Here is a 20,426-nt window from a genome sequence, read left to right on the forward strand (position 1 = left end):
TGGAATCAGAGTCCCCCCTTTAGATGCCAAGTGTTCTCGATTTCCTCCCGTCCAGTCTCTTTCTGTGCAAGACCGCCTCTGTCGCGCATGTCCTCAGATCCCCTTCTTCAAACTCGACCGCCAGCTGACACAAAGAAACCGGCGCCGGTACCCTACAGCTCACCACAAACCAAATCTGTGCTTGTCTCTTCTTTTTTCTTGCTTTTTGAGCATATGCTGGATTGTGAATGAAAAAGCGTTTCAGTGCACATCGTTCCTGAGGTGACACACAGCCGACTGCATAGCTGTGCACGGCTCCGAAAAGAGTTCCCCTGTTGACGCTTTCAACTGTTCGTGACGATGGTGAATGTGAACCCTGTCGATGCTGTCGGTGAATCGAGGACACGGCCCGGAGTGACCGTGGCCTTCGTCGAAGACATCGCTCGCGAGGCTGGTCACACTCTCCGAAAGTTTTTTTCCGATAGGGATAAGAAAGTCGACACGAAGGAATCTCCCGCCGACCTCGTCACGGAATTCGACAAAGCCATTGAGGACCACCTAAAGAAAAGGATTCGCGAGGCTTTTCCAACGCACCAGTTCTTATGCGAGGGTAAGAGTTAAGGACGTGAGAATGCGGGCGCATCTGTGCTTGATAACGTAATTGACTGCGCAAGCCCCGGTTCCTGTCGCAAACCGCCATACTTCCAGGAGAATCCGGCCGCTCTTTCGTCTCCAGATTCACTCTCTGCCTGCCTAGATTCGTTGTATCTGAAGAATGTTGATTCTTGTTCTATCTACGGCCCTTGTTTCGTCTCCGCACTCTCTTTAACGAACCACCTGGAGAAGAGGATCGAGTTCGGTGTGCTGATTCTTCGATGAAGTGAACGCGTGGTGTGCAGAACGAAAGTTTACCTCGTGTGCAACGTGCGTGGCTCGTCTTTCGCAAGTAGAACAGCGTTTTCTTCTGGAGCGGAAGTCCACACAGTCGCTGACGGCTGCGGAGCTCGGTATCCAGAAACGGGTACGAGAGAGCAAGCACCGTGTAGCGGGTAAACTGGGCTGTGGGTTCGCTCCCGCAAGGGAATCGATCGCTTCTTGTGAGACGGTGGAACAGAATGCTCATACAAAAGATGAGTGAAGTTGAAGCAGCGCAGTGATCCGCGCTTTCCTGGTGGTCAAATATATGCGGGGGGTGGCTTCGCCAATCCCATAGGAACTCAACGCCCTGCTACACTGTCGTCGGTTGCACTGGCGGTACACTGTACCGATGTATGTTGGTACAACGAACATATCTGGTGCAGCCCCCGTATCGTGAACTAAACCGGCCATCCTTTCACAGATTCTTTAAGGCTCGGGAAATGCTGACAAGATAGTCGAGGCACGTACCCAACTGTTCGCTTTGCTCTGTGCGCATGACAGCACAAACGGACATGTCTCGTGGTAACTGAAGTGTCAAGTGGGAGCAGGTTCGTCTTCTGTGTCGTCTGCAGAATCGAGCACACTGAATGATTGCCTAACAGACGCCCCGACATGGGTGATTGACCCGGTAGGATATTCTGCCCCAAACTGCAAATTCTGAGCTCGGATCTCCTGCAGTGCCTACGATTCCCTGACGCTTTTGCGTTCAGTCCGGTGCCTGTGAATCAGGATGGCAGGGAAGCCGTCAGCTTTTGGTGTGAGTGCACGTCCCTCCGTCGCCATAGTAGAGCAGCCCGACGCTGCTTCCTTCAGCTTTTTCTGCCCAGGAAGTGGAGTTCTGACAGCCACGTGGGCGTCGGGTTCGGGGCGCAAACTGTTGTAAAACGAGAACCAGTTCGTTTTCGTTGAGAACCTCACCACGGCCAGATGTATACATAGTATTCCATATCTGCTGGGTGCTGCCCCGTCATGTTGTAGAGCAGAAAACCAGTTATCTCTCCAGATTCCGTTGCCACTGCAATCTGGTACTTGCTGCTAGGCGACGGCGCATTATGCTGTTTCTGGGTGTTTTCAGATTGACGGGACGACGAACTTCGTGCATACTCTTCCGTTTACCTGTGGTAAGAACGGTGTATATGCGCCTGGAGTGCGCGGGCACACTCACGCAACGCAGTAATCAATGAGGGAGGAGCGCCTCGGCTGCTAAGAGAACACTTCGCAGGCGTGCCTCATTTCTGCCGTCACCGTGACAGATTCACCTGATTGCTCCACTAATGACGACGGTGACACCCGAGATAGAACCCGTGGATTTAGCGGTTTGGCGCAGGTGAACTCCGTGGGGTATTCTTGGAACGTATAGTGCGGCCGTCGGCCCTCCGTTTTGGTGTTAGGTGGCGTGTTTTGCTCAAAGTGTTTCATTGCTTTGTAACTGAATATGTACGGGACAGAGCAAGTTAGCGGGCGAAGAAGAGCATGCACATGCTTAGTGGCTCCGAGGAGAAGCCGCTCTTCGAAGAGTATCTGGCTGGGAAAAGGACGCCCATCAGGACCCGGGCTCAGGATACAGCCAATCGAGTCTCCACATCTTCTTGTGGATTTCATTCAGTGTCGATTGCCTTCGCGGTGAACAAAGAGGTTGTCGTAGGCGTCGTCTATGCTCCAATCCTAGTAAGTCGTTTACTGTTGTTATGATAAAAGCCTCTAAATACTGTAGGGTTCCCTGCTTTAACTCCTTCGTTCGCGAATATTGGCACGTGCATGTTACATGCGAAAGAATATGGCCCAGCAGCATCAGTCTACAAGAATTACCACGGAAGGCCGGGTAGGAATGTGACGGTCGCCGTAGTATTCTTGTGGCCGTTGCATGCGACACTACATCACTTGGCATTCGGCGCCTGTGGGATAGCATAGAAAGCACTTCATGAACTTGCAAGAGTATCGGAGAAACCTGAGTTTCTTTTTGCAGTTGCGCCGAAAGTCTCTTCGAGTCGTAACTTGGCAAGAGCTGCGATGTTACTGACGGTTTGTGTGGTCAGTGGTTGCCCCGCTGAAGCCCGTGCGGGCGGAGGCTGCGCTGCGTATCCTGATCGCGATTGTCCTTCCTTTCACTTCCGTTACCCACAGAATGAAATGTTCAGCGCTGAGAAGGGGAAAGGCGCCTTCTTAAATGGTGAACGCATCTACACGTCGGGACGGCGGGATCCTTCTTGTGCGGTCGTATGCTGCGGCTTCTCCGTTGGCACGATTCGCAAGGTAAGGGTTGTGGCTGCCGTAAGCCATGGAGGTGTTTGACAATGAAGACAGTTGCGGGTTCTGCTGTCAAACACTGACGGGTGTCCGAAGGAATAGAACACAGAGTCTCGCTGCTTGAAGAAGGAGGACCTCTATCATTGCACATCGTGCACAAGATAAGCCCAGCGTCCCCGCTGTTCGAAAAAAAAGAAACAGTAGAGAGCCGGTGAACACTGGACAGCCGTACTGGGTGGGGCAACAGTGCTACAGGCATGTTTTCAGCAATCGCGTTTGAAGCAAGAAGGCCGAGCCATGCAAAAAACCACGTGCTTACGCATCGCTGTAGCATCAACAGGCACGCACCGCTGCAAGACTCTGGAAGCACTAGACTTTGATATCTTCCCAGGGTGATAATTTGTGCGTTCGTGTGTGTTGTTGTCAGATTGATATGCCTGGCTGCGACCTCGCCGTTAAAACGGCCGCCCGCGACATCGAGCGTAAGTTCATTGAGCACTGGGCGGCACGTGAAACATTCTGCCTGCCTGTTGCACTGGGTTCACTCAGGCTGTGCGCACCGGTAGTTGCTCACTTTTCAGTGCATAGACCAGCCTTCAGATTCGAGCGCACGTGGAAGGTGAGGCCGACTAGTCCACGCAGATACGCACGGACTTGCTCACGAAGCCTCGAAGAATGACAAACACTGCCTTTTTCCAAAGAGGCAAACGCTTGACGAATTCCATTGGTACTCTTAGAAAGTCAGTGCATGACACAATTGTATGCCACATCTGACGTGAACAAATGTCGTTCGAGGCGACGGCAGATTTATTTGTTCTGACCGAAGGGTAAGTATGTCAGCACTCCTCTGCATTTGCCCGTGTCAACAGGAACTGAAACTCACTGACAGTAGCGTTCGTCTACTTGCGCTTCTTTGTAGGATGCGTTCTGAACAACTTGACTTACTGCTCACACAACTGTCGCGATATACGGCATCTCGGATCGACGGCCCTTGAGCTTTGCTACGTTGGTAAGCATCTCCGGTTTGCTGATCGTCATTCGGCGGCGGACGCGAGTGTGGACGGAAAACAAATTTCGCTTCCTCTCCGAGACCAGAAACTGCCCGTGCCAAAAAGGCTTCATGACTGTCTTACGCGCCTTCAGACGTGTCTGCATGTTGCGTTTTCAGCGGCTGGTCGGATGGATGCATACCAGTCCCTTGGCCCGAAGGAATGGGTAAGTCATCCCGGCACGCAGGAATATGGGGCGCTGGCCGCTTCAGTGCTACACAAGGCTGTGGAGCAGGGGCGTCTGGAATGCAGTAGCTGTCGTCTTGATATACCTGCAACTCCCGTGCTTGTTGGGACTGGCGGGGCCCTAACTCGAGCGGTACCGGCCTTGTCTTCTCTTGTCCAGGACTTCGCGGCAGGAATTCTAATTGTACAGGAGGCGGGAGGATGTGTGATTGACTTCGACGGAAAGCCGGTGAGTCCTACGTTCCGTTGAGTGTATTTCATGGAAGAATGAGCATCGGCGTATTTTCGAATTGTGTGTGTAGTCAGCTGGACAACCTCTCTCAACAAAGCAGCCATCAGCTTCAGAAACGAGTAACAGATCCACGAGTCAACAGTCAGCTGTTGCCAAGCAGTGACGGCACGAGAAGCAGATACGTCAAAGGAAGTCGTTTCGTTGTTTTGGACCGTTAATGCGCGAGCCGAGGGTCTTGGATTTCGCGTTATGCCCTGTTGTGGCCGATGTCTGCAGCTAGAGCTTCATCAACGACGTGCGATTGCTGGAAGCACAGAGGAACTAGCCAGATCCTTCGTGGGCAACCTTATGGCTCCCGGGCTGTAAGCATGCATCGCTGAAAGGAGATAACAAAACTAACAAGGCAGGGGTTTCCCGCTCTGGACTAAATATGTCGGCACACGTGTGAGATTAAAGCCCGGGATACCGATTACTGCAGTAACGGCAGATGCCAACACGTGCGCTGCATCTTAACCCTGATATCCAGTTACGGAGTGAACTGTCGTGTGGGTCTTTTTACCGTTTCGATCACAAGCTGCATCGTCATGGCCCCTCGGATCAGACATTGAGAGCACGATATCCCTGTTTACCATTTCCCTCCTTTTGTGGCCGTTGTGTGTGCGCCGGTTGTGCAGGACGCCGCCCAGTCTTCAAGAAATAGGGGCAAACATCTAGGATCACGTACTGTGCCTTAGAAATACAGCAAGGTGTGCATAGACAAACAGGCTGGCGACGCTTTTTTTAAACACAGTCCCGTTTCATCGACTGAGTTTCGTCGGTGTCTCTTGCTGCCCACGACAACTTCCGTGCCAGAACTCCTCTTGCTAACCCCACCTATCGTGACGTGCTTTTGAGGATCGTGCGATATCGGTGGCCGGAAGACGGCCCGTTTACCCGGAAGCACAGGCGCTCCCGATGGCTCGAGCCTGACGTTGCCAACACTGGACTACAACGATAGCCTTCTACCATAGTTTCACGTTTTAAGTTTCTTTTTTGTCGCTGGACAGCAGAGGTTTGTGTGCTGATCCTGGCATATGAGTACTACGCGTGCACCGTCGTGTGTCGCTCTATCCATGGCATCTGTTTCCTTCCATTCGTGCTCCTGTCGTAGCTCCACAGCAGTTGATGGCCCGGGCGTCAAAACGCTGTGTTCTGCAAAGAAGCCCGTTTTGGAAGCTGCCGCGGAGCAGCTGAAGTGGCATGGGGGAGAAGATGTAGCAGTTGTGGTCTACTGAATCACAACTGTGTGTAGTCAACGTGCCTTGCTGACTGTCGATCGAGACCCTCTCGAGGCAAATGGTTGTAGGGCGTGTTCCGCTTCCGCGTGCTTTGTTGTCAACTAATCCTGGCAGAGCCTCGACACCTTGAGGTTCCCACCAGCGGAGATGTGAAGTCGTTCGTTTGCCTCGAATAAAATATGCCCCAGCATTCCAAGACTGTGTGTGCATTGTGGCCATCCAGCTTTCACTGCCCATTAATGAAGAAGCCTAACTCTGAGCCGTGCCTTCGGCCAACACCGCCCCATCGACCTACAGGTTTGGAAAACGAAGGAATGCCTGTACATGGAGTTCAGAATAGGAGTTAACGGCATGTTTTGTTTCGGTGCCGATGGGTACGATCATTTCCTCGCCTGTTTTTCACGAAACAAATTTAGACTGGGCACACCGCGGAAGTTGTCGTATTTTCCCGCAGAAGTTACAGCAGCGTCTTTTCCATGATAGAACAAAATATTTATACGCTACAACAGGGAGAAGGAGAATTAAGTCTCATGCCGGGCCGCCAGAAAGGCACCGTTACAATATGCGGTAATCTAGGGTGGATGCGAGTCCGTCCGCTGCGGCACTTGCTGTCGGTGTGGCTCATTGCTGAAGGCCATCCCTCTATAACTGCACCACCTAACGGACACTTGACGTTCTTCGTCCAGCTTAAAAGTGATAGCGGGAGCCCCGCGTTTGTGGATGCTGATCGGTCGAATACGCTGTCCCGTTTCTCACGTTTTTGCTGATTGTCGTGATTAAACGCTGGTACAGCACATCTCCTGCCCCATCATGCCAGTATCGCGCAGCGCCTCCCTGTAGATTCAATTTCGGCTAAAAGCAGGAAGCTCAAGAATCGGTTCTGAAACGATTTTCACCGCCTGTCCGCGGTCATAGAAGGCAGTCGGATCCGGCAGTCACCGATCCAGACACAAAGTTTTTTGTCGTGTCGTCGCGTTTGTAGGTCGATAGTGCCGCCGCCGTTTTCAAATAGCATAATCCAGATTCTTTATCCATGGTCCAGAACGTGCATCCCACGCTGGCGGCGCAGTAGGCGGCGCATTGTTGGGAGTTTTGCATAACTATGCCCTGGGCTGTACCGGTATCAGCGCCTGGGTCACCAATAGCGAAGAAGTCTCCCCCTGTCAGCGCCACACCTTCGCGCTCGCAAGGCGCACTCTGCCCAATAGCATTGGTATCGGTTGTGCCGCCAATTTTAGTTTCGTCCTCTCGTGTCCTGTATGCATCCAGATGAAGAGGGACTTTCTCCCTGATGGTGTTTGGCGGCTGGGTGTTCGTTTGCGAACCGCGAACATCGTCTCTTGTTCCTATCCCGGCACGGGTTCCCCTGTCTCCATGGTCATCATGCTTGTTTCCCTTCGTCACATGGGCGTCATTCGTAGTTACGTCTGGTCCAGCCATTTCCATATGCTTATTCCGTTCTTTGTCGTTTCCTGAAACTGGTGACGACAGAGTGTCGGTGTGTCGAAGCGGAGAGGCAGTGGGTTCAGCGGCATTTTCTTTTGAGGTTGGCTGCTCCTTGACTTGCTTGGGCGAAGCGCCATTCTGTGCCACTGCATCCTGCCGGATGGCTCCGGGATTTTTCCCTTGCAGATGTTTGTCACGGTTTTTCTCGTCTCGTGCCAGGAAGCCTCCTCCCGTTCCCATTCGGAATCCGCTAAACGGAAACCAGGAAGAAATCAACGAGCTCACGCCATTCTCTTTCGTTTGAGTCTCTACCCTGTTGCCGACTAGTCCTGTCGGCAGTCCGTTCAAAAGGCCATCCCTAGCACTGCTCTGATCATTTCGACGGCTTGATTTGGGTTGGGTTCCTTTGATGGTTTTGCCACCATCTGCTTCATTCATTGAGAAAGTTCCCAAAAGTTCCGCGAGCGCTCCGGCGGGCCAAAAAGAGCTTCCGAACTTCAGTGAAGGGAGTAGGCTGGGCGCATCATCTCCACCGGAAAGAATCATCCGGCGGTTGAGTCGCGGAGAACGGTGTGAGGCACTAATATTGGGGCAAAAACGAGGCCCAGATGCGAAGGTTTCTCGTCTAGTGAACCGGCTATTGGTAGCCGCGTTAACGTCCTTCAAAAAGCATTTTGCTGTCTTTTTGTCGTACGTCCAGAAGAAACACAGCTGGGTGCGAGAACACTTCCACCAGCAGTCATGTGCAGACGGGGTTGTCGATGGATTTTCGGAGCCAATATCCAAATCATGACCCTCATACATGAAACCTTTCTTGGCACAAGCTGGTAACTGTTCTGATATTGGATGACCTTTATCACCTGAATCTGCTTGGTCAGCTTCGTGGAGGCTTGTCTCCTGCTGTGAACCCTCTGACTTGCCCGTTGCCGGAGTGCTTTCGCTGCTTTGTAGAGGTTCGCCGAGCTGGCTAGAAGAAGCGCCTATGCAGTGCCTTGCACCAAAAAGACCAGACAGTGCCGCCTCCTCTTCACCGGCCGGACCGTCTGGCGATTCACCAACTACACGCTTGGCCGTGTGAGCATCCGAAGCAAGCAAGAAACAGCGTTTTGTTTTGAACTTGTAGGTCCAGCTGACGCAGCCTAGCTCCGCGGCGCATAATAGGTCGCATTGCTCCGGGGAATAGACAGCTGTCTCCTCGCGAACCACATGATCTCTGGATAAGTTGAATTCTATCCCTGGCTGGTAACATAAATCTGAAGAAGTGATTGAATCGCATAAAAGAGCACTGGCAAACTCATAAAAACGAACCTCCAACATGGATGGACAAGGGGGCTGCACGGCCCATGAAAGAGAAAGGAAATGTTCCTCAGTCGCAACTCACGGTCGGTCGGATAGCACGATTTTCGTTTTCCTGACTCTCTGCTTGCATTATTCCCTGTGATCACCTCCGGTAAATGTATGCCCTCACAAAATTGACAAAAAGGCATGCAACACTCGTGGGGGTACTCTTATGATTGCCTATTATTTGCTACCTTGGCAGCGGAGCCGCCGGATCCCCTCGTGATCCTGACGGAGATTCGATAGTTCCGTGTGCTTACGGGGAGAAGATCGCAGTTGTTCTAAACTTGCGCTCTCGCCCCATCAAATATGAGTGTAGAACGTTCAGGCCATAACATGTGAGGCACCTACCTAGTGGAGATTTCGGAGGGAAGATCGGGGAAAATTGTCTACAGCGGTGCGACCCAACCGTTATCTTTGTATCTGTTTCCGCTGAAAGAGCTGAACGAGAATGATTCTCGTGTGGTTTCCATGACTTCCATGCGTGTCGATTCATGAGCAGGCACACATTGGTTTCTTGATCATAGCGCCAAAAAACGCAAGCGTCTCGCTCGTTTATCACCTCGGCTTGCTCGCCACCCGGCACCTCAAGGTTGCTGGATGCGACAGCTGCGTGTTGAACGCATCGGGTGTGACAGCCGCTCCAGTCGGCAGCTGTAGTTTCCAGTAATATGTCCGCGGAATGCGGATACAGGTCCCCCTCCTCGAAGGTACAGTTGGACCAGTCTGAATATAACCGTATACAGAGCCAGAATCCAGAAGCACTCAGCCTGACAAGTCGAAATTGTAATGCTTCGCGGGGATTGCAGTATGCGTCATCTAAGAGAAAAAACCATGGCGGCTGGTTGCCTTGCGGTGGGATCCTATATGCCATAGCAATCACCATTGACTGTGCTACCAGAGGTGTTTCATTGGACAAGACTATTTGGACCGGCATTACCTTGGGATAATTCGGAATCGTCAACCTCCATTAGCCGCCGAACATGTCTATCAATAGCTTGGTTTGTTTTGCAGCGTTTTGCGCCCGAGATCAGTCCATCGGTGGTTGAGGTTTCTCCCTGGTTCGCGGCTTGCTGTCCGCTGGTCACATCCACTAGATCTCGGCCCTTGAGGACGCAGAAGCGTTGATACGATTTGTAAGTCCAGTAGAAACAATATGGATCCATTACGCATTCAGCGTGGCATTGCAACGCCGACGAAGAGGATGTGATCACGCGGGTGTAACCGGTTTTCGCGGTCAGGATGTCCACACCAACCAGATAGCATGGTTCTACAAGCAGAGCACCGGACACAGTCGAAACCAGCGACACAGAAGACAAACTAGTGTTGAGCGAGGGAACGTCGACGCCAGCACTCGTCGACTGACGCGGATGCTGAGTGCCAAACCATGAATGCAACGCCTGTGCTGTGCACGATTTGCCGTCGCTCAGTAGCTGCCCGCTTTCCGGCCGCTGTTATCCTACCAGAAGGATAGGGGTCCGGGAGCACGTTGCAGTTCTTCAACCCAGAAATGAGGTCCTTTGTCGCCGTAGAATCACTGTGCAGACCTTCGGGTGCGTACGCATTCTTCAAATAGCACCAGCGCCGTGCCTGGTTAAAAGTCCAGTAGTAACACGTATCGACGAATTTGCAGTGCTCGGCGCATTCACCTGCTGTATGAATCTCTCCCGCCTCAAGCTTCTTCACATCGAATCCATAGAAGTCCACTCCCCTTTTGAAGCACTGACCAGCGTTCGGGCCTGACGCAGCGAAGTACGGAAACAACACGCAAACAAGGCGAAGTTGACCTGACGAACTGGCGGACAATGGTGTCATCGTGCCAGCTAGGCCCTGTTGAAGAGTGCGGACGTTATGGGCGGCATACCTTCTGGCTTCCCGCTTCCTGGCGGTGACGTTGCAGGAGGCAGTGTCGAAGGCGGCAGTGTCTGCTGTGGAATTGCTGTGGGACCGATCGCGTTTGTGGTATACAGGCTCCTACTAGTCGTGGGCGAAACTGTTGACGTCGTTGTGTAATTTGATGAGGCGGAGCCGTTGGGTAGATGTGGAACCTCGGAATCCCCCAACGGAGAGGAAGAGCCTGGAAAAGAAGCGCGCGCGGAGGCTGGACAGCACAGATGCCGGGTGAGGAAGGCAGTCTAACAGAAAGGGCACCAGGAGCAGATTGACAAGGCAGTAATCTGCTGCTGGAAGAGCGGTTTTTAAAAACGAATATGGCGGATGCTCCCTGTGGAAGCATTTTCGAGCTCTGAGGGAACTCAATTCAAACCCGTGCAGAGAAACCAACTTGAGTGGTCAACTAGTTCACTACAGGGAGATGCAGGCGCCGTCAATCTTGATTTCTGTGCTCAAGGTCGAGGGGAAACGGGACGGCAACCAAAACCATCGATAGTGCATCGATAACAGGTCATGATGCTCTGCCTGGTAGTGTAAAAATTACTTCCACGTCCTTTCCCGAACCGTAGTTCCCCACACTGTCTCTGGATCTCCATTATCAGAAACCGTTCCTTTGGCTCAACTGTGGACACTTACCGGTTGGCTGATCCTTTACTGGCGCGCCACTGATGGAGTATGCCGATCTGGCAACTCTGATAACATTGCCTAGCACGGTGCCGGCACGACGGCCAAACTCCGATTGCCTTCCCAGAATGTGGGAATTGGTTTGACTCATCAAATCGGCATTCACAGCTTCAACAAGTTCTGTTGTACCAATCTCTCCTCTACCGATCGAATCAAGCAGGTCCCATTGGATCCTGACACACGGAGTTGAAGATGTGCCGATTTGAGTTTGATCCGTCAGGGAACGCGTGAAGTTGCAGCCTGGGGTGAAGGACAGGGGCGTGCTCATGGGCTCCGGCCTGTGGACGATGTTAGTTGTGTTTAGGTATACCGAAATGTCGTTGTCTTGGATAGAAAAGAGCCGTACATCGGACTCGGATACATTCCACAGGTATTTCAGCCGACCGGGGATGGAGTCGATGACAGCTTCAGCGAACATTCGCCGAAGCTCACCTGGCTCACCGTTGAATGCCTGAACCAAAGTCAAAGCGCTCTCCCCGGGAGCATCAAACGAAGCTGCCACCAAAGGTACTACAGTGACGTCCGTTCCTGTCGATGGTGCTGGGCCAGTGCGTTTGTAGGTAGTGGCGCGGACCCGCAACAGCTCATCGCCTCCCACCACCAAGTCGAAATCTTTGTTGACCGTTCGCTGCCTTCTGTTCGCCTTCTTCCACAACTGGAAAAGCTGCTGACCGTCGAGTTCCTCTTCTTCTCCCAATTTAGCGGTTTCCCCTGCCAGAACATCTGTCTCCTCAGGCAGTTCTTCTGTGTATTCATTCGTGATACCCTCGCTTTGCTTCATGAGCGGGGCAGGAGTCGGCGTGCCGAACCCACGCAGCTCTGGAGTGGGGATGAAAGCTGGGTACTCCCTATCACGAATAGAAAACCTGTTTTCTTCGTCAAGCTTATGGCTGTTGCCTTCCTGTCTTGCGACAGTCGACGACCTAGGCTTGTTTTCCGTATAGCGAGCAGGATCGTTCAGATCTCGTCTAGGCACTTTTGTGATTTTCCTCTGAGACAACGGTCCTCTAGATTGCTCAGCAGTCTTCTGAGACACACCGACTCGAGTGGCGAGAAGACTTCTGAATTCATCTTCAAACTCGGCTGCATCGAGGCCGAGGGCTTCCACCTGTGGCAGAAGCGAGGGGAGGACCTGGAGAATTTGCCTGTTTGTCAAAACTACGTCCCGCTTATACAGTTCCTGCAGCAGCTGCTGCGCCAGTTCACGGGCAGTCGGGTTAGGGTCGCTTGATTCGGATGCAGGACTGCAGGCACCAGGACAACACAGACCATGCAGAAGCATATCTAAACAGATCAATCCCTGTCGGTTTGCATAACGCACAAGCGAATGCGTGAAGCACCCCTACAGTTGTTGGGAAGGGGGGGGCGAAAGAGTCCGATACATTCCAAGTGGACTTTCCGGACTTGGCTCGAGCGGAATTATCTTGTCCTAGACGTGTGCTTCATTTCCTGTAGTTCGTTCATCTGCCAGTCCCAAGTAACTGAAGGGGGTAAAATGCAAACGTGAGACGTATTTGTACGGAGGGAAAACGAGTTCGACCCAGCATCAACGTAATGCCAATCGCTGCACAACTGCAGCTACACGCCTCGGGTGTTCATAGAACGATACAGCCCCATGTTTGTATCTTAAGGACAAAGAATCAACAACCTGGATTGGCAACACACAGTTTCGCGCTATGGGATGATTGTCTGCCATGCGTGTCGTGACCTTGCGTGTGCAATGCCATTGAAATAACCTTACCCGGATAACATACGAGGAGCGTATTCCTCTTGGTACCGTCTTCCCTCGACAGACGCGGAACGGTGTCTGTTCCCACCGTCTGTCGAACGCTGGTCCTCATAGTTGATGGCTCTGTCACACAGGCTTGGAGAAGCCAGTGTGGCTGCCAGCACGATAAAAACAATAGCTACATCCCCGTGACCGATCATACGTCTGGGTCGCCGTCGGGGATTTGAGACGATCGGGTATGGGACATCCTCCGCTGACGATGGCTCCATCTCGTCATCGGAACAAAAGCATACAACAGTGTCTTGCGACCAACCAGGAAGCTTTCCCACAGAATCTATATACATAAGATAAGCAACCCCTGTCCCTCCGATCTCCTGACCAATTTCCCGATCACAGTGCGCCGTTCGGTAAGTTTGAAAAGATACCTGGACTGGCTTTTACGCTATCATTGCCCCGAGAAAAGCCAGTACGGATTAGCATTACCCTTCGGTCAAGTATTTAGACAACAGTGCACTTCCCATTCTGTGTTTCTTTTCGGACTAGTGCATTTAGAGAAATGCTGACTCGCGATACACATGTGAGTCCAGGCTACGCGTTGCCCAGCGTCTGAGTGACAGACGATACCTCATGCTAATAAATCATGAACAATTATCTGCAATGGAGTAACGATCCACAAGACTGGTGCCTCGAAGGTAGTCTGCACAAGCAGAGAAAGAACTGCAGGTCAATGATTGCATATCAGGGACATCTACGGAGCATGTCGCCTATTGACGGCTTGTTTCTGTCGGTTAGAACAAGCACACAACATGGCAAACCCTAATTCGACACACCAAAGCAAATTTCTCGGCTGAAGTTTTGCGTGTCTGATATTTTGAATACGGAGCTCCCAAAAAGGAGACCGGGCCTACGCGACACCTGTTCCGCGGAGCTGAGGTTGGCCTGCTCCATCTTGCGCTTTCTGTCCCTTTTCGGCATCACTGGGGTTAGAAGGGCACCTACTCGCTAATTAGAAGCTGCCTTGCTTCAGCGTGCTGTCTGCGCCCAATAGAAGTGCGAATGTCCATGTCGTCTGTTTGCGATAGACCACCCGATCCAGCGTATGCCTTGCGCTGGACCGCGTCTCCATGCATGCTTCTTGCGGCACGTCCGTTACGGCGACATAACGCTGTGACACATCCTATGCGGACTTGCAAAACGTATAGGCAGACGAATAATCTTTTGGCCCCTCCGCCTAAGGAACATGAAAAGGGTGTCCCTCACCTCTCAACACACCATCGACGGAACCAATACAAGACTGCCGAAGTTCGAAAGCAACATACACTCAACTTTGTTGCGCTTTCCGTCTTCACCTATCCTGACAGCAAAACCAAGACAGGACTCTGAACAGTCGCATCGGCGTGGACAAGTAATGTTCCTGGTGGAACTGAGTAGCTGTAGCTTTGGGTATGGTAACGACCTGGTCGAAATTATAAGTTTTTGAATGCTGTTGTTGCATCATGCACGAACAATCGGCGTTGCAGTGCAGGCACACAAGGGTGATCCCGCCGGCTCAGTATACACTATAAATCTTTTTACCATCAGCCTCGCATACAAAGGCACTTACAACAGGATGTCGAATCGAGCCTTCTTTTCGGGTCACGGAATGCAAGTTAATGACGTGTTGTTTTTGCGTCTCGCGACGCTATTGCCAGGAAGAATTTTCTTTTCCAACTGAACTAGCTCGGACTTCGAGTTCTTCCCGGCCATCATTATTTGGTTCCAGTCAACACTACTGCGGAAGTCCTACTCGGGAGGAAGAACAACTTCACTGCTACACTAAGTGGTGCCATTGGACATTCAGACTGTCTGTAATGTGGCCACTCAGTCGTTTTGGAGCTTACCATTAAGACCGCAAACAAGCTGGCTAGGGCAGGGCATGCATGGGACATGCGGTCATCGAATCGCTCAGAAATTGCCTTAATGTGTTGAACCCTCAGTCACTGTGCGCCGCAGTTAAGTTGGTTCACCCCAGACATCGTGGCTGTCTCCTGCACAGGAGCCCTACATGCTATAATTGGAGTCACACCGTCTACGTGGTAATCAGTTAATGTACTGCTTTATGAGGACTGAAGACGCACCAAGAGCTTTCCTTCCTTACAGGAAATAGGTTGATTCCATGGATCCCCATAATTGATCATTCGCGATGAATACATACCCGAGTTGACCGGTCACCTCGTATTCATGTTCCGACTTCTTTAGAAAGCAGAGGAGCTTGTCTGCCGCTGAATAATGTTATCCGCTGAAGGGAAGTCTTTCAGGTGCCTGATTCTTCGACGAAGGAACCATATCCGGTCGTCTTTCGCTAGACAGATCGGCAGTGGCAACTCGATTCAGGCAGAGCGTGGATCCAGCTACCTGCTGGCACGCCCCCAAACTAGTGGTGGCAAAACAGCAAATAGATGTGCGTTGTGCAGCAGAATGCATGAATCGACGTTCGGTATTACAGTTTCTTTAAAGTGGATGCATATTCGCAGTGCTGATGGGTTGGGATGCACGTGACCGTGGAAACAAAAATGCCTGCCCCGTGCGAGTTTTATGCTTGATGCAACTTCATATGGTTGCACGATGTCGAATGGCGAATACGCCGCGAAGCCATAACCATCAAACGGGACTATTTCTCCGTCGCATCGCGTCCACCGGTTCTCGCTGGTGATTGGTAGTTCCAGAACCAGCGGAGTAGTGCCCGACACACGACTGTCGTCTCAACCCGCGAGACTTGCGGGAGCCTGACATCAGAGCAGAATATTATCCCGTTACGCACTTTGCCCGTCAACAGGAGTAGGCTTTACGCCATCGTGTTGCATGCTATTTACCACAGGTAAAACCACAGAACGACAGAAATGACAGGATCTGCAATAAGTGTCCACGCATTTCCAACGGCGTGCCACTATCCTTGTTCGCGCCAAGCACACGTCACGATTACGTGCCGAAGAGTGACATAGCGTCTCTCTGCTTGTTGGGAACGGCATCAAATCTGACAAGAAAAGACTCTGCAGGGAAGTACGCGGTTCACAGGTCACGATGCCGACGTTCAAACACTCGTCGCCGGTTGGTACCGAGATTCTTGATCCGTTGCTGCCCGTTTGTACTTCCGCAGCAGTCGAGAGAAATCGCCTCGGTCCTCTTCGTCCTGCTGTTGCATAGCTTCCATTTCTGCTTTTTGTCCCTGCGCTTTGTACTGCAAGTATCTGCACACCCGAAAAAGCACAGTGCAATAGTCACAGCGAAACCGAGCACGCCGCAAATAAGCGTTTCACCTTCACCATAAACAAGCTCGCGCGTTTTCCCACCGCTGCCCCGTGCCGGTTGCCCGTGCGGTTACCACCCGCTTTGACTGCACACGGACCATCCTGGGGTCTGAACGCATCCGACAGCATCAGCCAGACGCATACGGTTTTTGGTTGTAGTCTCCATCCTTCTTGACGAACACCTTTTGCGCGCGAACACAATGCGATCCACACCACGCTGTCTCGATCATCAATGATGTCCATCTGCTCTTCCACTATGTGTGGCACGGCTGAGCCGACCTGGGGACTGCTTCGCATTTTGCCACTTATCTGGTATCGGGAATCAACTGTACCGGAGTTTCGTACCGGAAGTAGTTGAGCTTCGGGTATTTTGAAAGCATCACGCAGAGCATGGCGTCCGCCCGCAAGTCTCCTGTCGCCTTGTACCGGGAAGTAAGCTCGTCCACAAGGTACTGCAACGCCAACACATAACACCAGTGCCGGCAAGAGAAACGAAGACACAATGGAATCAAACCAGTTCTTTATCTTTATCAGCAGGCACCGTGCCGCTACGTGGGGCAGTCCGTATGAAAGCCAGAACACACATCCAAGTTTCCAGCTAGGCATGAACCCTGGAACGGCTAATTCTGTTGCTCCTTTCTTACGGCTCTGTACCTGCAAGGGATCCATAACAGGCATGAGTTCCCCCTGAGTCGGCTTCCAGTCGTAAGGAAAGAGCGCCATCCTCCTGGCCATGCAGATCGCCTTGAAAATGCACCGCTGCTGATATCGAGATGCATGCGTCGTCCGCCGAGGAAGAATCAGACCATTTTCTCCGACGAAATGGTGCAGAATGTGGAGATCTGCGAACAAGGATGAGTGGCAAGCGAAGAGCACGGGTGTCAACCATTTGACATCAGAAGACACCGCGCCAGGCCCCACAAACAGACAACCCTAGTTCTGTCATGCAAAGCAGGTGGAAAATCCGCAAGAAAACGCCTCAAATTGTGTCCCAGAAAACTGGCTACGTTCCGTCAGCAGAGCGACCGGACGCTGAAAGACGTCTAGGTCCGATTCCCGTCCCCTCGGAAGGACAGATAGCGTTCAGAGATAGCGTTGCGTGTCTAAATACGACTCCGGAGCCGCTGTCGTCGACCCGAAGGGTCCCGTCCTTCCACGCGTTTCGGACTCGGCGGTGACACTCTGCCCACCTCTCCAGCTAATGGGCACGTTGTTGTTTTTCAAGGCGACGCGAACGTCTGGTGAAGGATCCCAGAACCTCTCGTGAACTCGGTGAGGCGTAGGGAAAGGATCTGCGCGCTGAAAACCAGTGGAGAAATTAAATCCGAGCTCAGTTTGTCAATTGGTCGTTCTGGGCAAACACATGTTCCCTAGTTTGGGCACACGACGAAATGACTGTCGGTCTAGAAGTTGACACGCGTGCCTACTTCTCAGGGTTTCAGCAAATCGCGCCCTGCCTACACATTGCATAAACGTTCTGGAGGGTCACGCAGTTTTTGACGGGCGGTGGCTCAATCCTAGAGGGGACACGAATTCTGCCCTGTTTTGTTGACATTTAGTTCTTGCAAGTGAACCATCGTCTGGGCTACATGTCTGTTTCCGTTTACCTGGGCACCAAAAAAACGCCGATGTCCCTCACTCAGAGGGTCGTGCATGCGATACTGTCGTCGCAATGACGCCCGCACAAGTAATCTCTGTCTTCGGGCCTCAGCAGCCCCGACCACCCTGCAGGCACATATCATGCTAGATGTCAGGCTTTCTTCGTCAAATGTTTCTGAGTCACAACGGTGGCGCATTCCCGATACCTACCGGTGGCGTAGTGAACCCTGTACCCAAGAAGAGCATGCTCTCCGACTCCCCAAAAGCTGCCGAGAGGGAAGTTCAGGAACTATGCACTCGCAATGACGGCCCGTCCCCGACGCACACGCTGAGATTTGCGTGGTTCTCTCTTTCACTTGAAAGACGTTTATCGCAATCAAACGATGGAACGATTTTGCCATACTTTGCAAATTCAGTCAGATCTTGGGCGACTTGCTGTTGCAGCTCCTCGACCCGCTTGAAAGGATCCCATAGGGGATCGATGTAACAGCCTCGACTTTCCAGTCGCGGAGCGATCTGCGAGACAGATTAGGCCAAACGGAAGCAGAAGAAACAGAGACATCCCCAAAAGCACAGAACGCCAGAGAAAACGGCACCAACACATGGGGTTCCCTACCTCGAACGCCACCCATTGTTCAGACGACTGCAGAAGCGCCCTCAGCACTGTTGCCCTGCGCTCTTTTGCCAGCTACTTCGAAGCTGATAGCTCCCTCCCTTCAGAAGAAAGGGAGTCCAATGAGTCCTGAGCAAATGCAAACGTTCTGCAGTGACGCTACGAAAGAAAGAACTACGCCTTGGAGAATATATCCCCGTGCCCAGCATCAGAAAAACGTTCCTGGTCACCTTCCTTTCCGGGTCAACTCTTTGGAAGATCTTCGCAGCGATCGCTCTCTCCTCTTGTGTAAGTTTCTCGACAGCCTCGCTCGACCGGTTGTCAACATCGGGGTCCAGCTGGAAACGCCGGTGGCGAATGCTTTCCAGGCACTCAGCGAAGAGGGCATCTGCGGTACCCTTCTCGGATACCTGAGACGCATGAGACAGATTTGTCGAACAGACATCGCCAACAATGTGGAGAGAGCTAACAGTTGAATCTTGCATCTGGTGCGCAATCCATTCTCCAATGCATAATCTTGGAGTTCACCGGTGAACCCGTCGAGCCGCTGTCCGCGATGTCAACAGGAAAACTCTTTCTTTTCCTAACAAGAACTAAGCCCAGCGCTAAGAAACAGTAAAAAGAACCACTACCGTTGCCTCCGTGGGAGGATTTTGTCAGCAACAACAGAGGATCCCAGCTGCATGAGTCATCAGTTCGAAACGTTCTTCGCACTTGTCACACACACTCACGTCGCACGACTGTGGAACGGCAACGCGATGCGAAAGCTGGACACAAACCGAATTGCTCTCCTCTGCGTGGCTAGTTTTTTTGGAGACACGTCAAACGCCTGACCTACAGAAAGGCGATCTTCGGTCACACCAGCCACAGCACAGATGCGATGTAGTATGCCTGTCGCTATCTTTATGCACTCTGAAGATCAGGTCTCAGAAGCCCGATCCCGGCAGACTAACAAATCTCTCACCTTTGTGAACTGGAGTTTGTCTTGACCCAGCAATTTGTCATTGAGGAATTGCTGTGCGAACGACGGAGATGGTTCCTGTTTGCTCTGTGGCTGCAGACGTGCTACGTCCATTCGAGGGCCCGTGGCAGGGCCCGGAGTTCCACGGTGAAGCCGAGTCTGAGGCGGAAACTTTGTGGTGCGCTCCGCAGACCCAGGTGGTGGAGTTCGTGGAGGCTCTCTTGCGCTCTGCGACGGTCCTGGCGAGCCATCTGGTCGACTGTGTTGCTGTGCAGGCCTCGTAGACTGCTGCGTCTTCCCCGAAAAAGGTAGAGGACGCCTGAACCGCGAAGAGAAGAACCGAGGGGCTCCTCCTAAGGTAGTCGCGGGAGCAGAACGCCAGCATCCGGGTGCACAAGGCAATCGAACACTGCGAGGAAGGAAGCAGTTTGGCTGCGGTAGCGACAGCGTACACATATGATACCCTAGGACAGAGCCGTTGGCCGTTGCGGAGGCGGTGGCGTGTCGCGGCAAATGTGATGAAGCTGAGAGAGAATATCCCTGACTGGAGGCCAGAGCGTTCCGCAGAGGCGCGCGGTCTGTCGCTACAGCGCTCTCTGTATCGAGGCCGTTTCTGATCCAATTCTGCGGTTGGAGTCCCCCCGCATGCTCTTTATGTCGGGGACTCTCAGCAGAGACGGGAGAAAGAGCGTGAGCGCAACGGTGAACTGTGCAGATCTTCGGCAGCTGCAAACGAAATCGAGGATGTTGGGCACTTCCCAAAGGAGCAGAATCAGAAGAGAAAGCTAAGACGCAGTACAACCGAGACCCATGACCTCTTCGAAGGAAAAGATTCTGGTAACTTATGCCGCTGACTCTCTGCCAAGTAGACCCCAATTCCATATGTGCTGATCCTGCCGAGTGAGCGATGAGCGGCAACCGTTCCCGCACGGTCATAGAGGTACGGACAAGCATGGTGCGTTGAAGGCAAGATGCTGGAGTCGGCACG

At 52.3% G+C, this 20,426-nt stretch overlaps 3 protein-coding genes across 3 annotated transcripts; 1 reads left to right on the plus strand and 2 right to left on the minus strand.

Moving 5' to 3' along the window:
- Positions 1-339: 339 nt before the first annotated feature.
- Positions 340-5,885, plus strand: NCLIV_006000 (hypothetical protein; the record flags this gene model as incomplete). The annotated part of the gene is made up of 11 exons (XM_003880110.1): positions 340-589; positions 930-1,000; positions 1,973-2,018; positions 2,504-2,565; positions 3,022-3,150; positions 3,572-3,626; positions 4,064-4,153; positions 4,313-4,359; positions 4,540-4,608; positions 4,888-4,973; positions 5,762-5,885. The coding sequence occupies 11 exons, from the start codon at positions 340-342 to the stop codon at positions 5,883-5,885; spliced, it is 1,029 nt and encodes a 342-aa protein (XP_003880159.1).
- Positions 5,886-6,797: 912 nt separating this feature from the next.
- NCLIV_006010 (putative PAN domain containing protein) lies at positions 6,798-13,247 on the minus strand (the record flags this gene model as incomplete). The annotated part of the gene is made up of 6 exons (XM_003880111.1): positions 6,798-7,584; positions 8,251-8,587; positions 9,613-9,942; positions 10,136-10,411; positions 11,202-12,493; positions 12,991-13,247. The coding sequence occupies 6 exons, from the start codon at positions 13,245-13,247 to the stop codon at positions 6,798-6,800; spliced, it is 3,279 nt and encodes a 1,092-aa protein (XP_003880160.1).
- A 2,801-nt stretch (positions 13,248-16,048) lies between these two features.
- On the minus strand, positions 16,049-19,552 carry NCLIV_006020 (putative ribosomal protein S18 domain containing protein; the record flags this gene model as incomplete). Its single annotated transcript, XM_003880112.1, has 7 exons — positions 16,049-16,205; positions 16,611-16,717; positions 16,920-17,107; positions 18,075-18,130; positions 18,190-18,380; positions 18,708-18,887; positions 19,442-19,552. 7 exons carry the CDS (start codon positions 19,550-19,552, stop codon positions 16,049-16,051), a joined length of 990 nt encoding a protein of 329 aa, XP_003880161.1.
- Positions 19,553-20,426: the final 874 nt, after the last annotated feature.

This window comes from Neospora caninum, chromosome II (genome assembly GCF_000208865.1).
Source record: "Neospora caninum Liverpool complete genome, chromosome II".
Taxonomy (NCBI): Eukaryota; Apicomplexa; class Conoidasida; order Eucoccidiorida; family Sarcocystidae; genus Neospora; species Neospora caninum.